The sequence below is a fragment of the Lissotriton vulgaris genome, chromosome 12 (assembly GCF_964263255.1).
Source record: "Lissotriton vulgaris chromosome 12, aLisVul1.2, whole genome shotgun sequence".
NCBI lineage: Eukaryota > Metazoa > Chordata > Amphibia > Caudata > Salamandridae > Lissotriton > Lissotriton vulgaris.
Genome location: NC_141700.1, coordinates 522,354,535 through 522,371,070, shown reverse-complemented (window position 1 = coordinate 522,371,070; position 16,536 = coordinate 522,354,535). Strand labels below are relative to the sequence as shown.

Below are 16,536 nucleotides of genomic sequence, written 5' to 3'. Positions count from 1 at the left end.
TAGCGTGAACTCGGCCACAAGGTATCAAAGCCTTAAAATGAGCACTGGTTACATTGCAGATTCGTACCTAGTTCCCCAGCTTCAAAGTCGGCCGCCCTGGACGTTAAGCCACACCCTCTGATAAATGGCCCGCTTCCTAACTTAAGTTTGCTAGGTCGTAATTTTGCGAATAATTTTGGTTGTCAAAACGTGCTTGTGTGATGTTTAATAAGAAGAGTTGAATAAGGCGATGCTACGTAAAATTTCGGGGTGTAACATCACAACACTGATTTTAGGGTCGGAAAACAGCCGAGATGCTCTGTTAGGGTTGTTCCCAAGAAGGCTGTTTGCTTTTGTTTTATATTTTGATAGACAACAGCAGTTCTTTAACGGAATTGAATCACATTTATTTCACATTGCAGAGATTCTTTTGTTGGTCTTATTATGTTGAGGATTGTTTCCCAGGCTTTAATCAGTTTGAAAAGGAGGCTTCCTGGAAGAAGACAAAAGCATTTTCAATGCAATAGGTCTCGCATTTGTGAGAGTTTGAGCTATTGGCATTGTAAATGACAAGGCCTTTTATTTATGCATTTGAAAGCATGCAAGCGCGTGTAAATATGCACTTTGTACTTATAGTCCTTGCTTATGAAATGCATGGCTGGCAGTAAAACAGGCACAGTTACTGACGGCCTTGCTTCTTGTAAGCAACTACCACTACAAGTACAAAGTGTGTGTTTATGCACTGATTGCAGGTTTTCAAAACACATAAATAAAAGCCATTGTCATTTACAATACTAATAGCTCAAGCTCTCGCAAATGCTAGACCTATTGCATTGAAAATGCTTGTTTGTTTAATGACTGTTCACTGATTCCCTGTTCTTTCTTCCGTTTTCTTTTGTAGCTCTATGATTTTAGTCCGTGAACATTAACTGTTTCCTTAGTCAGTGTTTCTTGGACATGTTTAATGAAAATGATCCCAACGTTTGATTGTCAGATTGTGTTTTGGGTTTTCTTTGTTTCTGTAATTCTAATGTGTGAATGCAAACTTAATTCTCAAGTCTGCTTTCTTTGAGCGTTGTGCATCTCTTCTGTGTTATTTATTCCTTCATGCGAGTATGATTTTCATCAATGCCCCTAGATATATCAAAGCTGTTCCTTTAAATTTCTTGATGTGTTAACTGATTAAAGTCTTTTTTTAATACATACTTTATTGGTTTATATCTTTTAAACTTTGCATGTTACACCATCATGTTACACTTTAGCAGTATTTGTAATTGTTACTCTTGAACAGTTGTACATATTTACTCCATAGGCTTATTGCAAGGTAACTACACATAATCAGTCTACATATCATTTGTAGCAGGATACAATGATGTTAACTGATTAAAGTCTCTGTTGATTCATTTGGTGCGCCTATGATTTTAAAAGCTGAATGATGACTGATTCCCATACACCTGGTCTAGTTGCTGACTTGAATTGTTGCAATTTTCTCTTTCAGAGTCCTTATGGAGAATGAGTCATTGTAAAAAGCAGCGTCTTGATTATGCTGCTGTTCTCGAGATGTACAGCCCTGATGTCCGTGCTGAAATCGAGGACCTCTTTGAGAAAAAGTTCACCTACCAGAAACCCAAGAATAATGAGTGGGCCCTCCCGGGCCCAGATGAATTATGTAACAGTGACCCCCAGGAATATGATCTGCTCCTTTCATTGAAGGAGTCCCTCAACCAGGTGAAGAACCTCCTAAGTGACAAGAAACTCGATGAATGGCATCTCCACACCTCTTCCACCAACAAAGCTGGACGCATAATTCCTGAGGTTAGGAAAACAGTTAATGCAGAACTGTGCACCCAGGCTTGGTGCAAACTTCATGAGATATTGAACAGCTTTCCGCTTCTTCCCCAAGAAGCGCTTTGGAATAGGGAGCTGAACTCCGTTCACCTCTGCGAAGCCCCTGGGGCTTTCATCACCAGCCTCAACCACTATCTGAAGTCTCAGGAACTTCATTGTGATTGGAACTGGGTGGCCAATACTTTGAACCCATATTATGAAGCCAATGACAGCCTACAGATGATCGCAGATGACCGATTTATTGCCAGCACTTTGACCTGGTGGTACTTTGGTCCTGATAACACTGGAGATATCATGAAATCAAGTCATCTTTCTGGACTGCAACACTTCATTGGCCACATGTCTTGTGTTCATTTGGTCACTGCGGACGGTAGTTTTGACTGCCAAGGGAACCCAGGAGAGCAAGAAGGACTGGTGGCTCCATTGCATTACTGTGAAGTCATTACTGCTTTGATGATCTTGGGCACTGGTGGCTCCTTTGTCTTGAAGACCTTCACGTTGTTTGAACAAGCTTCTGTCAATCTGATCTACCTTCTGAACTGCTGCTTTGAAAAGTTGTGCATCTTCAAACCTGGCACTAGTAAGTCAGGTAACTCAGAAGTCTATGTCGTTTGCCTGAATTATATAGGGAAAGTAGCTATACAACCTTTGTTGGACAAGATTGTATGCAATTTTGGGACTGGAATCCTTGACAAAGCACTCTTTCCGCAACACGCCATTCCAGATTCCTTCATTAAAGCTCACCATGGCTGCTGTTCATTTTTTCACAAGCTCCAGACTGAGACTATCCTTGAAAACCTCCGCTTGTTTCAGCATAAGACAAAGAAAGACCTTGCAAGGTTGAATGCCTTGAGAGACTATGCAGTAGAATACTTCCTGCAGAAGTGCAACATGAAGTACATTGCCAAAAAACAGTGGATTGTGAAGAAGCCTAATGTTGGCAGCAGTATTGGATACCGATGGGCGGGAAGTAGGAACCGGCGCAGTGACACGTTCAATGAGAGGAAGGAGCTTGAAATGCTATCTTGGGAAAACAAAGTGCTGAAGGGCTTTTTCTTGCCTTGGGCAGAGGAGCATGCTGTGTGCAATCAAGGAAAAGGCATTGTTCTGGAAAAACCATCCTGCCCTCTGAACTGTGATGAATGGTACATGGTGGAGGGGTTGAAGATAGCCAAAGTAAAGAGCTCACCCTTTTGTGATGGTGAGCTCTTAAAGAGCCTCAATGAAGCCATGGCCGGTTCATTCATAAGTGGTATAGTCGCAGAACCTGCCCTGCTGTCATGCCCATCCTGCCATGTCCTGTCGGAAGAATTCATACTTGCTGAATTGTTGGACCTTTCCATTGTTCATCAAGAAGTCTCTGTCAATCAACTGAAGGATCAAATTAAATGCTTTGTTGTGGGTATTCCATCGCTGTGCAATTTCCAAAGCCAGGACCACATAGAGGTCATCATCCTGGAGCCACCAACAAACTACGCATATTGCTGTTCTTTGTTGCATGATGGTGATCCCAAATACCATCAGCATCTTCTGCAAGCTATCCTTTTCTCAATGCAGCAGCTGCAGCTGGAATCATCCTTGATCCTCCCCATCATGTCCTGCCTTACACGCTTCACAGCTGGCCTCCTATTTATCCTGCAGCACTGCTTCCGGCATATCAGCTTTGCCTGCCCCACATCTGCTCAGTCTTCAGGAATTGGTGCTGTGCTGCTTTGTAGTGGGTATGAGGGTCTCCTGGCTCCTGTCCTCACCCACCTGCAGACTCTCAGCACTGAAGTGAGCTCTATGCTGGATTCACAGAAGCAAATGTTGGAGTGTGTGCCCATTGAACACTTCCTCACGGGTCCACTGCTGGAGTTTCTGTGGGATCTCAACTCTGCCATCATCAAGCAGCGCCTGCATGTGATTGGACAAGTGGTTTATCAGAAAGAAAGCAATATAAAAGCAGATTGAGAAGAACTGCACCACATTGATGATGGTGGCAGCTGTCTTGATTTTCATTCCTTGATTACTTTTTGAAGAGACATATTTTCCTGTATCCATCGTGCCTTACGAATGTACATGCTTTCTAAGTTTCTACTATTAAGGGAAGTATTGTTGGTAGAGAATTTGAGAGGTCCAACATGAAAAAAAGTGGTCATGTGGTTGAAAAAAACAGTCATATTGTGGAATGGTTGGTTGTTGACCATGCTGAGTGCTCAATTTAGGCTGTGGTTGTTTCAACTTTCAAGTTACACTCTGCTCCCATCCCCTTGGTGGGACTTTCCATGCCAAAATGTGTAGGTGTTCCTTCAGATCCCCTAGGTTCTGCGAATCAAATTGAGATATGTTATTTTCCTACTGAGCAAATATGTTCAGTTTAGTTTTGTTTTTTTGTTCTTAATTAAGCAGGCCAATGTTTGCCAGCTTTGGTGCAAATATTGTATTGTCTAAATCAGAAATGGTTGTTTGGCTTCATTACACCATTTAATACGTTTTAAATTCCTTAAAGCCTTTTCACCCACCATGGCCCGCTAATAGATTCCGCTGATAGATTTTCTTAGTATAATCCCATCATTAGAAAGTTTGTTTTTGCTGTCTGCCTTGTGACTTTAACCGTGGAAGAAGTATATTTCTGCCCATTGCAATTGGGACACCACCTTAGTGGATTGCAAAGGGAGGATGCAGTATTGTTTCTGTACACTCAAGTTTTGACATCTCTGGTTGGTTGCTTCTACCACTCTCTCCCTTCTCATTACTGTACCACCTCAATACCTATTTGTTATCCTGTTACCCAAATTGTTATCTACTGGTGGGGGATATATATGGCCAACTGCCTCCTTTACTCTTAAGAGTACAACTTACTGACATATGTGCAGCCCTGCAAATAGGCTGCGTCTTAACTGTTTTTAATTCTACCCTGCTTCTGAACCTGGCATGCAACCAATTTTACTTTGTCTCTTAGTCAAATCCATGGAGCCTGCTGTGACACCCAGAGCTTGGAGGACAGTTAGTACAAAGCCTAAACAGTTAGCCCATTCCTTAGTAGATTTGCAAGTTCTTCTGTGTAGCGCACACTGTATATCTGCTAAAGTCCTGACAGAATTTAGTGTGGAGATCGTAAAAGTACTGATTTGAATAACTTACTCTCACTCTGCAGTGTGAGTTTCTCACCACAGTCTTAGCTTCCATCATTGCCCACCAGTTATCCTCGACCTTGCTCAAGCGGTTGAAAGTGAAGTAGAGACTTCACACTCATTGAATTTGACATTTTCTAAAGAAACTTCCAAAAGAGGTGCCTGGTTTGTGCTATCCTTAATTGTGATTTTGCTTGAAAAGTAATGAGAGACATGGAATATAATCATCAAACTACAGTACAGCTGTGAAAGCAAAGTTCTGGGAGATGAGAGTGGGGGGGGGGAGGGTATGAATTCAGGATTTGTCTTTCAGTGGCCATTATTGCTGCCCTCTTGTGTAACTTGGCCAGTGCTAAACTTGGGGACCCAGTGTTCGAGGGGGCGGCAACATCTACAACTCAAATTGAGACAGGTTTTCAATTTATTCAGTGGGCATCTTGTAAGTTTGACTCCTAATTTCTTAAGTCGATTTGGGCACTTTTATTTTTAATAGTCCCTTGCGGATGTTTAATATTTGCCATTCAAGTAAAGGGAAACTGTTGGCCCGAGAGGAAGGTAACTTCCATACAGTACCTGTACTAGAGAAGATTCTCTACATAGCTCTCGTGCTCAGAGGTATTAAAGAGATATCCTCTGAATAATTTCACTATGCATCTCAAAACCTTGACTCCGTGAAACAAAAGGATATTTTGGAATTCTTACTTTTGGTGAATGTTGGTAATGTAGCTTGGGTAGAGAGCACTATTATTTCTTCTCACTAGATGATCTCAAACATTTGTAATGACCGGTGACAAGCTACATACCCTCCGCTACTGGGGGCTCTGTCATGTGCATGAACGTTTTCCATGATCAGCGGGGGGCAATATGTCTGAGCCAGTCTCTTAAAACCACGGTGACTCAATCCAGTCGACAATATGGCAAACTAACACCTCTGCAAATAAACAGCCTTATTTTTGGTGCGGTGGAGTTTTTGCTCTCTTAATCCAGGTACAATAGCATCGCACAGTGACCCCTCACTTGGAAGTCAGCTAGGGTGAAGACTCGTACTCGTTAACGACCATGCCAAGAGGCACTTAGTGAAGCCGGCCGTGGTTTATAGATAATTGATCACGGGCATGCACTGGAGCACATTTGTTGATGAGCATTTTGTCTGGCATTCTAACAGCTTTGCTCTGCTCTTATAGGCTGGACTTTTTCGCCCCTCCCTCCTTAAATCTTCTAAGTGTTCAAGCTTTTGTCACTTGCTGACGAGAAGAAGTGGAGCATGCAATGAATAATCTCTGCAAGTGCATGCCTAGTAAAACCACGTGCGGCTATGGTAAATCTCTCTCTGAATTCAGGAGCTGCAAACCACTCACTTTCCTTCAGGCCTATTTCATATTGTTATTTTTTTTATAAAGGCTTCTGTTATGCTCTGGTGAACTTGGCATTAGCAGAAAACCTATTATAAAAGTCAATTCCTCTAGGCTATACGTTCAGTAAGTAACAAGGAAGGCAGGAATCTAAAGCAAGTGTAGAATGCAACTTTCAATCTTGTTTTAGACATTTTTCTTTTTGCGGGTACTTGTGGGCCATTTCTGACTTATCATGTTGTTCAGTTATATCTTTGTGAGACATAACGTTTAAGAAGGTTCTGATCGTCATCTTTGAGCTGCTAATATGACATGCATGATAATGATACGAAGGGAATCAAACTGCATGAGAAAATGTTTAGTGAGGAGACAGTGTGTCAAGGGGCAACATATGCAGAGCATTAATGAGCTTATCATGATCTTAGAGCCAGGGTGAGGCATAGAACATTAACTTCCATGCTGTAATGGTCCAGTGATCAAGCACAAACATTTAGATGATAAAGGCTCTACAGAATTACACAAACAAAACAATACAGGCTTTCACTGGATTACAAGAGGTAAAAGAAATGTAAAGGAATGCAGCAGGATGGCCTGGAGCAGCATTCAGGCTGCAAACCTTTAATCATGCACTATGAATAAAGCACAAAAAGAAGAGAGGATGGACTGATTTTCCGGGAAGGTGAAAGATGTAGGGGTCAAAGAATAAGAAGTAACAGAAAAATGTTTCATAGATCACACAATAGTGATTAGCGGATATATGCTTTGCACTGAGCAGGCTCTAAGTTCAAAATATTGTTGAGTGCCCAGCAGCCACCATCCAACAAATGTCTATTGAAGAAGGATCTGTTAAAGGTACTGATTTTGTTTTACTATAATTCAGTTGAATTACTCGCTTCCAGCGAGTCATAGAGAATTGGCAGCTAGGAAGGCACACTGGTGATGCATCATAATAGAAACCTGATTTTATTTCAATTTTTATAATGTGTACATTGTGAGGTTTCTTGTACATAAAATGTATTTTCATTTTCTGACTCGTCCTTGTGTATTTTTTACTGTGCTGTCTTTCTGATGTGGTATACACTAGTCTCTGTAATTTTGGTAAGAATATGACAGTGGTGGATACATGTTGTCCAACAACAGGTTTGAAGTGCGGGCTAAAGAGAAGAGAAATAAGAAACTTGGAAATGTGTTGGCATGCTATTTGTTAGATATGTTTGTCTTTCTATGCTTCTGACGACGTAATGTTCAGTCTCCTACTGCTGTTACAAACAATCTGCAGAACGCTTCCTTTAATAATTTTTTTATGTCTCTAGATTATTTACTTGCTTTTATTCATAGAGTAACCTTGTAGCACCACCCATAGTTTGTGGAAGTGTAATGATCTGAAGGTTTCATGTATACATTCAGTATCCTCAAAGGGTATTCAAAACTTTCTCTGCTAACACGCTGCATTCAGACATGCCCATCAGTCCTTCCCCACTGAAGTGAGGTTTTCTCCGTTCGACACAAGTTTGATGAGGTGATATCACACTCTTCTTATGCTAAGTATCTTAACATCTCATCACCCAGGGCTCCATACCATTCTTTGCAGCATGCCACCTTAAATCAAATTATTGCTGAGAGGTTCAGTTGGTCTAGAACATCCATTCCCAGAGCAGCCACTGTTGGCTGCTTTTCAGCTTTCTCCAATTTTATTTGTTCTGTCTTAATTCAAGACTGTATAATGGATGAAGTATTTTTTAGAAGAAGGCGCAGTTGTCCTTGGTGTGCTCTCTGGTTTTCATAAATTATAGCTCAGCTCCATACAAGTGGAAGACTCCGGAAAACATTTATATTAAATAGGTGTATTTTAACTATTATTTATAATCTAAAATATACCAGCAGGGGCCACATTTGTTTTAACCTCCAATTAAACAATGTAATTATAAAGCACATTTGACCGAAATTGTCACTCCCAAAACATATTTTAGGCTGACGAACTAGGGAATAAGCAAGTATTCATAAAAGATGTTGTTGACTGAAAACATAATTATGCGATCAGGGGGTTAATCTTTGTCCAGCCTCTTAAAGTAATGCCTTTTTTTCCATTGTTATTTAAAAGTAAGAGACGTTATTGCTTCTTCTGTCCTCACCTGTTCCGACCTCCATGTGTTTGTGTGTATTCTGCCTCTAGAGGGCCGAATGTTCTAACAAATTAAACAAAGGCTTTTCGAAGCTCGAGGGGATTTAAATTCCCTCAAGCACAGAGAGGCCTTTGTAACAATTGGAATGTTGCTCTGCGGGCCTTTAACGGCCCGTAGAAGCAGGGAGCACTCCATTGTCTTCAATGGATCTCCCAACATTCCAATGTTCTAAATGTCATTATTGCATTTCACAGTGTCACAAGTAGTGCTGCCAAGAACTGATTATAAGAATCCTTCAGTACTGTAGTTCAGGATTCACTCATATTAAAGATCTCTAATGTAGGCTGCAGCTCCCTGGCCTTTTTTCGCCCACAGTAAACAGGTTCTTGATCCTTTTTGTAGTCTAGTCAAGTTATCATAGGAAAATCAATTGGATGCAACCTTTTTAGACCATACATTTCTGAGAGGAACCCCCGACTCAGGAACTTTTAGGTGTTGCAACTTCAAATAAGAAATTCTATGGCCTCAGTCTTATCGGCCCCTCTAGAAAAGGAAAGCAGGTGGATCAACAGTTTAGAGAGGACAATCGTTAAAACGTCACCAATTATGAAAGCTGCAAGCTCCTCCTACCACTTGGTTTGTTGCTTTTACTCGTCACATAAATGTATGGAACAATTTACTGAACATTTCCTTTGATAAAATTGGAAGACTCTAAAGGGCTCCTTAACCCCTTCCATGCTCATGACGGAACGGTTCCGTCATGAGCGTCGGTTGAGCTGTGCTCATGACTGAACCGTTCCGTCATGAGTCGATAGGCTCATTAGAACCTTCAGCACAGCGCGAAAATTCATGCCGCGTTGAAGGGGTTAAGAAGGAGATGTTCATATTAAGCCAGCTTATCAGCTACATTTCCTGGTTGTGCTTTGTTATGTTTATTAAACCTGTGCTTTCTTCTAATGCATTGCACGCGCGCTATGTTCTCTACACGCACGACCTGCCGGTACATTGTGACGTCAGGGTGTTCTACCTGACCACCGGCAGGTTGACAGTTGAGATGAGACAGTTACTTGAGAGTGGTGACTGCAGTTAGACGTACCTTGGTGTTAGGACAATATTACAATAAAGACTTTACTACCTACCAGATTGATTGGTCATCATTACAAGTTGGCGACGAGACGGGGATCCTGACACCACAAAGAACCCACCAGTTGGGTACGTCTGAGACTGCAACTATTTGCCGTCTCATCTGAATTCCGCTTACAAGAAGTTGAAGATACGCAGAATCTCCAGGAGAACAGCTGTCCCTAAACGGTGGTATTGCGTGTGGCATAGTGTCGCGGATCTACTAGCGGCATTGCTGTATCGTGTTCATCATAGGAACACCCCTGGAGGCAGAAGTCTGGATGTCGCTCTGAACACCGTTAATTACGGGTGAGTCAGATCTTCCCAGCTGTGGTATTAGCCCTGCACGCTGACAGGGATTTCTAAAGTTTCACCCCTCCGGTACGGGTTGGGGAATTGAGGGGGATGTGTGACTGAGCTCCGGTGTTAAGGGGGATCACCACCTAGAGGTCTCTTTACTCTCGATCCACCGCCAGCAGAGTTCTTCCTTGTTCCCTCCCTCATCCCCTGGCCGTTTTGCTGTCCTGCGGATGTGAAGAGACACCCAAGTTGTGAGGAGATTCTTTCGTCTGCGCGTTGAAAGGCCATGTATGCCTGTGGAGATCGGAGTGGAGCGGACGAGTGAAGTTGCGGGTTTATTCGAGAGACGATGTCGAATTTGAGTTTCAGAGCATGTGCCGCCTCCCTGCGAAGATACACGACATAGCCTGAAGAGAAGTTTCCTGTCAGGTTTGGGTTGTGACGTCAGTGGAACGCAGCGTTCAACGACGTCGGGCGGCCATTTTGAAACAGATTCTGGTTCAGATGACTCGGTTTATGAAGATGTTACGTCTCAGGACGTCAGTTGTGAGGATGAGCCTACTGTGAGCATATTTGGAAGAGTAGTCAAACCACCAGCTAAGCTACAAGATTACATTTGTGATTAGCTGCGGTTTCTCCTCCTCATCCTCCAGCTTCAGCCAGGCACCCACTGTCTCTCTTGGTGTTTTGGGAAGGGAGATGTGTTATGTTTATTTAACCTGTGCTTTCTTCTAATGCATTGCACGCGCGCTATGTTCTCTGCACGCGCGACCTGCCGGTGCAGTGTGACGTCAGGGTGTTCTACCTGACCACCGGCAGGTTGACAGTTGAGATGAGACAGTTACTTGAGAGTGGTGACTGCAGTTAGACGTACCTTGGTGTTAGGACAATATTACAATAAAGACTTTACTACTTACCAGATTGATTGGTCATCATTACAAGTTGGCGACGAGACGGGGATCCTGACACCACAAAGAACCCACCAGTTGGGTACGTCTGAGACTGCAACTATTTGCCGTCTCATCTGAATTCCGCTTACAAGAAGTTGAAGATACGCAGAATCTCCAGGAGAACAGCTGTCCCTAAACGGTGGTATTGCGTGTGGCATAGTGTCGCGGATCTACTAGCGGCATTGCTGTATCGTGTTCATCATAGGAACACCCCTGGAGGCAGAAGTCTGGATGTCGCTCTGAACACCGTTAATTACGGGTGAGTCAGATCTTCCCAGCTGTGGTATTAGCCCTGCACGCTGACAGGGATTTCTAAAGTTTCACCCCTCCGGTACGGGTTGGGGAATTGAGGGGGATGTGTGACTGAGCTCCGGTGTTAAGGGGGATCACCACCTAGAGGTCTCTTTACTCTCGATCCACCGCCAGCAGAGTTCTTCCTTGTTCCCTCCCTCATTCCCTGGCCGTTTTGCTGTCCTGCGGATGTGAAGAGACACCCAAGTTGTGAGGAGATTCTTTCGTCTGCGCGTTGAAAGGCCATGTATGCCTGTGGAGATCGGAGTGGAGCGGACGAGTGAAGTTGCGGGTTTATTCGAGAGACGATGTCGAATTTGAGTTTCAGAGCATGTGCCGCCTCCCTGCGAAGATACACGACATAGCCTGAAGAGAAGTTTCCTGTCAGGTTTGGGTTGTGACGTCAGTGGAACGCAGCGTTCAACGACGTCGGGCGGCCATTTTGAAACAGATTCTGGTTCAGATGACTCGGTTTATGAAGATGTTACGTCTCAGGACGTCAGTTGTGAGGATGAGCCTACTGTGAGCATATTTGGAAGAGTAGCCAAACCACCAGCTAAGCTACAAGATTACATTTGTGATTAGCTGCGGTTTCTCCTCCTCATCCTCCAGCTTCAGCCAGGCACCCACTGTCTCTCTTGGTGTTTTGGGAAGGGAGATGTGTTATGTTTATTAAACCTGTGCTTTCTTCTAATGCATTGCACGCGCGCTATGTTCTCTGCACGCGCGACCTGCCGGTGCAGTGTGACGTCAGGGTGTTCTACCTGACCACCGGCAGGTTGACAGTTGAGATGAGACAGTTACTTGAGAGTGGTGACTGCAGTTAGACGTACCTTGGTGTTAGGACAATATTACAATAAAGACTTTACTACTTACCAGATTGATGGGTCATCATTACACTTTACATCCTCAACTCTTCAGGTTCAGCAAAAAGAACTGTTTCACCAGGTTCCCACTCTATAGATCCCACATGGGCCAAGAGAACCAAAAGATGAAGATGGCAGCTGAAAAGTCTGGGTTGAAAAAGTTACAGTTATACTATAAGGGCTACTGCAGGGGCAAACGCAAGCAGGTTAATACACCTGTCTGGCTAGATGTCGAGGAAACCTGCAGCCTTTGGGTACCAAAGACAATGCTTCTCCTAAAGCAAATAATAAATTGGTTAATCTCCCCTCATTGCCCTGGCGGCAGAGAGCTTTCCCACCATTTCCTATCATGACAGACAAGGAAGAGACTGAAAGAGTTGTTAACTGTTATGCAGAATGGACTCATATTGGGATTTTAATGTTCTCCGCCTAAAATTCCACCTCTGGTGTCAAAGGCTTTTCTCCTGGACCGTTTCGTATAAGAGATACAGATAATCAGAAAGTGTTGGAGTTTGTCTCCCTAACACCCGAAGGACAAAGCCATTCCTGCTATTTAGTCACAGGAAGTCTATACTGACTTTTCAATCAAAGAATTGTGAATAAATCTGTCAAGATGAAAAAAATCAGGATGCTGACATGCCTATTTTTTTTTCATAACCAAAAATTATGGAACTTGGATGTGTGCAATAGAATTGTAGGTTCATATCCCACTACGACTACAACACAGGCTTTTCCCGATTGTCTAAATCAATAACAATCACTGCTAATATGTGGCATGCTGTACTACAATGACTAGCTACTCAGGATCAGCTTACAGCAAAAGGCACACAACAATTAACAACCATCAAACATTCTTCAAGATCTAGGTCTTCCTATCTCTCAAATCCCAGGTATTCAGTTCTTAGAAGCAGTTTTGGTCACACGGATTGCAGAAGAGGGACTGGCTGTTTTATATACAAAGGGACTGTTCCTAATGATCCCTATTCCAACAAGCAAGTTTACTTTTTTTTGGACCCCATTACCTTGTGTATATTCTTTATACCAGAGTTTGGATTACAAATGAGACCCCTTCTGCAATGCCTGAAACACTAACAGTGCCAGAGGCAGGGGACTGTTGCAACAATTCCTATTGTGTTTGTGTCAAAAGAAAAATGTAATGCATGGCATCCAGGTTCAGCACCCATCAATTGATAAAACCATTGTAATATAGATTTTACGACAATAGATGTAGGAAAGCCGCCATTTCTGTACGGTCACCTCGGATATGTCACCTTTTGCTGGAACCTATATTTTTGCTGGCTATAGAACGTTGTGCACTATACCCCTGCTAACCAGGAGTAGAGTGTCTGTGCTTCCCCTTTAAACATGGTTGAATTGGCTTATTAACTCATAGACTTACCACCATTTTGAAAATGCCCTCACACATTGCATTTAGGACCTGTTTGCAATAAGGCAACCTTGAACTACTCATCAAATATAGGAACAGGATGCACACCTGTTTATTCATGCTTGCGAAAATTCTATCATTGATACCTTTTTGCAGACCGGTGAGTGCCAAGCCCAAATGCACTCTTTGAATAGAAGACTATAACACTTGGGCGACATCTCACCCCATCCAGTCACACACAGCTTAGTTGTGACAATCTCGGCAATTCATTCAAAAGCGTACTCCATTTTCATCTTTCTACTCATTCATTTTACTCATTATTCTTGGTTATAATATGCTTTGATTCCACAAGCGGAGTGATCATGCAATTTTCTATGTTTCTGGTGCTCCCACTGTGCCCATCCGGACCTCTTTGAAAGAACACGATATAAGCATTTCTTCATTCAGGGCAGTATTTATTTCACCAAAACCCAATGCATTTTGTGCTAAAAAGCACTTCTTCAGGGGTCAATACAATCAATAAAAACAATCTCCAATTAATACAATCCCTGTTGTTTCTCTGTTGTTTTATACTCAAACAAGACTCTTCCTTTTGCCAAACCATCAACAGCCTACTTCTTAAACTTAAGACATGAAATACACACCCCTCGTTCCCTCCTGCTTGAATCAATCACTCCCAACATGCTGTTACCACCCTCATTCATCCCAGTTTTCAAAACAGTCTCAGTGCTGCATGTCCTACTAAACAACAAATAACAGTGAAGGATCCAACGGGCAGCTCCTCCTCCGCACGCAGTTCAAAGGTAGATAAAGAGTCCCACAGAAGCTAGGAACTCCGCTGCTTTTCAGTGCTCGTGGGCGGGGGGCGTGGCTGCAGGGAGAGCGGACCAGGTGTGTTGATGGTCAGTGCAGGGACTCCTGGGATACGGAGTCCCTGCTGCGCAGCTCACAGCCCTGTAGTAGTTCAGACCTTTCCCCAATCGCTTTGCTCCAAGAACAAACAACACCCTCCTCCGCCCGCGCAGCGGGACTCGCGAAGCGGGTCCGTCAAGCAGTATGCAGACCCAAGGGAGGAAATAACAGTGAAGGATCCAACGGGCAGCTCCTCCTCCGCACGCAGTTCAAAGGTAGATAAAGTGTCCCACAGAAGCTAGGAACTCTGCTGCTTTTCAGTGCTCGTGGGCGGGGGGGCGTGGCTGCAGGGAGAGCGGACCAGGTGTGTTGATGGTCAGTGCAGGGACTCCTGGGATACGGAGTCCCTGCTGCGCAGCTCGCAGCCCTGCAGTAGTTCAGACCTTGCCCCAATCGCTTCGCTCCAAGAACAAACAACACCCTCCTCAGCCCGCGAAGCGGGACCCGCGAAGCGGGTCCGGCAAGCAGTATGCAGACCCAAGGGAGGAAATAACAGTGAAGGATCCAACGGGCAGCTCCTCCTCCGCACGCAGTTCAAAGGTAGATAAAGTGTTGCCGATGCAACATCAGTAGACGGGAGCAATCACAATGTTGAAAAAGCGCGAAATGCACAATCAGCATGAAGAGTGGGCGGGGAGAAAGAAGGGTTTTACGTGAGAGGAAGGGAGGGGCGCAGTAAAGATCGGGTAGAAGACGCTCGGAGGACTGAATGTTTTTAACAGCCCAGGGCAGGTATGTGTACAGCTTGCACTAAAAAAAAATTCTCGAGGGAAGTAAACTTAAATGTAAGCGGAGGAGGGACAGTGAATGGGGCAGGAGGGTGAGAAGGTTGTCATTGAGCAGATAAGCCAGTGGAGGATGTTGCATACTCCCTGTGCTGTAAGGCGATCAGGTGAGGCCTGAGGTTAGGCTGCACTTGAAGCTTAATCCGCGTGGGATTTTTGGGTTGGATTTTCTGGCCAGTAGACTCAAGATTCATATTTACACAACTAGGAAAACCTGGTCCAGGAACATCGGGCCACTTGTAATCTGGTGGCACAATATTCCAACAGAGATATGGCTCAACCCATCTCTTAACTGGGCCCTAAGTAGTAATGAAATATTATTTTGAAACATACTTTAGCAGTAGCTGTGGGCTTGACTATATTGACCCTTTTAGGTTGGTTTTACTTACACCGTTTCAAATTATATATAGACACTTTTCCATCCTCAGTGACACACACCAATGCTAAGTAAGCAAATCAATAGTCTTAATTAGTCTGATGACTATTAATTTAGATGTGTGATTGTTATATTTAACCGGTAGACACTAAATCTATATCCAGCTTTCCCATATGTGTCAAGAAATCCATTCTTAAGAGTTTTTTTATCACAAAAAGCACTGCCACGTCCTCTGGACCAGTACCTTAATGTCTTTCTAGTCTAACTTGATTTCATTTTATCATATATAGTGCTTTCATCGTAGAGAAACGAGTTCCTCAGGTGGGCTAACGGAGAAAGTATGCTGAGACTACAAAATGCACGACGACAGGGTAAGGATAAGGCGTTAGAAGCAGCTCAGGCGTGGGACGCTTTAGTACAGTCACTGCGGGACTATGGCACCAATGATTCATTGTGCACACAATTGTTAGTTTTTGCTTTTGACTTGACTGTTTTTGACATTGTTTTCCTTTGAAGACATGTTTTTATGAATTCTTGAAATTTGATTATAAATCAAAATAAATGTTTTGCTAAATAAATTGCTTGGTCATGCAGCACACATGGGCTGTGTGGGTTCTAACTTTAATTTAAAGCATCCTAGTGTAATGGCAGAGTTTTTGGCTTTATTTAGCAGTGATATAGATCATTAATCTTGCTCGCATCTAGTATAGGTATTCTTAGCCTGTGTTGGCCCTTTTAAGCCCTTTTTTCCAGACCTAGAAGAGGATAGCTGCTTAATATGATAATAGATCCTTTATTCTTGACTTTAACCTGTCTATTGCCTATTGGCTTTGACATATTAGACACATTGGTATGGTTTATGTAGGTATTCTGCATCCCTTTCAGGCCTACAGGCCTAGAGCTAGAGGGACTCCATCTTGATGAAGCTGAGAGGCTTTTTAGGGTAAAGGCAATGTTTATAGTTAAGGCTGTTGTGCGCTAGAGGAAAATCCAGTTAGGACTGCTTCTTATCCGAGAAATGTGTTTTTCTCTTGGGCCCAGACGTAACATGCAGAGGCGCACTGCGGTTGCGTGGAAGCCTGGGAGCTGGCACAGGAATTCGGTAGGAGACAGCCCTCCGGTGGAAATT

The 16,536-nt window shown here is 43.4% G+C and overlaps 1 protein-coding gene across 2 annotated transcripts in view; it reads left to right on the top strand.

Moving 5' to 3' along the window:
- The window catches only part of CMTR2 (cap methyltransferase 2), a 182,348-nt gene extending 175,026 nt beyond the window's left edge, over positions 1-7,322 (top strand). For both annotated transcript variants that reach the window (XM_086945296.1, XM_086945297.1), the window contains exon 2: positions 1,478-7,322. In XM_086945296.1, the coding sequence (XP_086801422.1) occupies positions 1,492-3,780 (2,289 nt within the window). In that variant the 5' untranslated portion in view covers positions 1,478-1,491 and the 3' untranslated portion in view covers positions 3,781-7,322. The remainder of the gene's footprint in view (positions 1-1,477) is intronic.
- Positions 7,323-16,536: the final 9,214 nt, after the last annotated feature.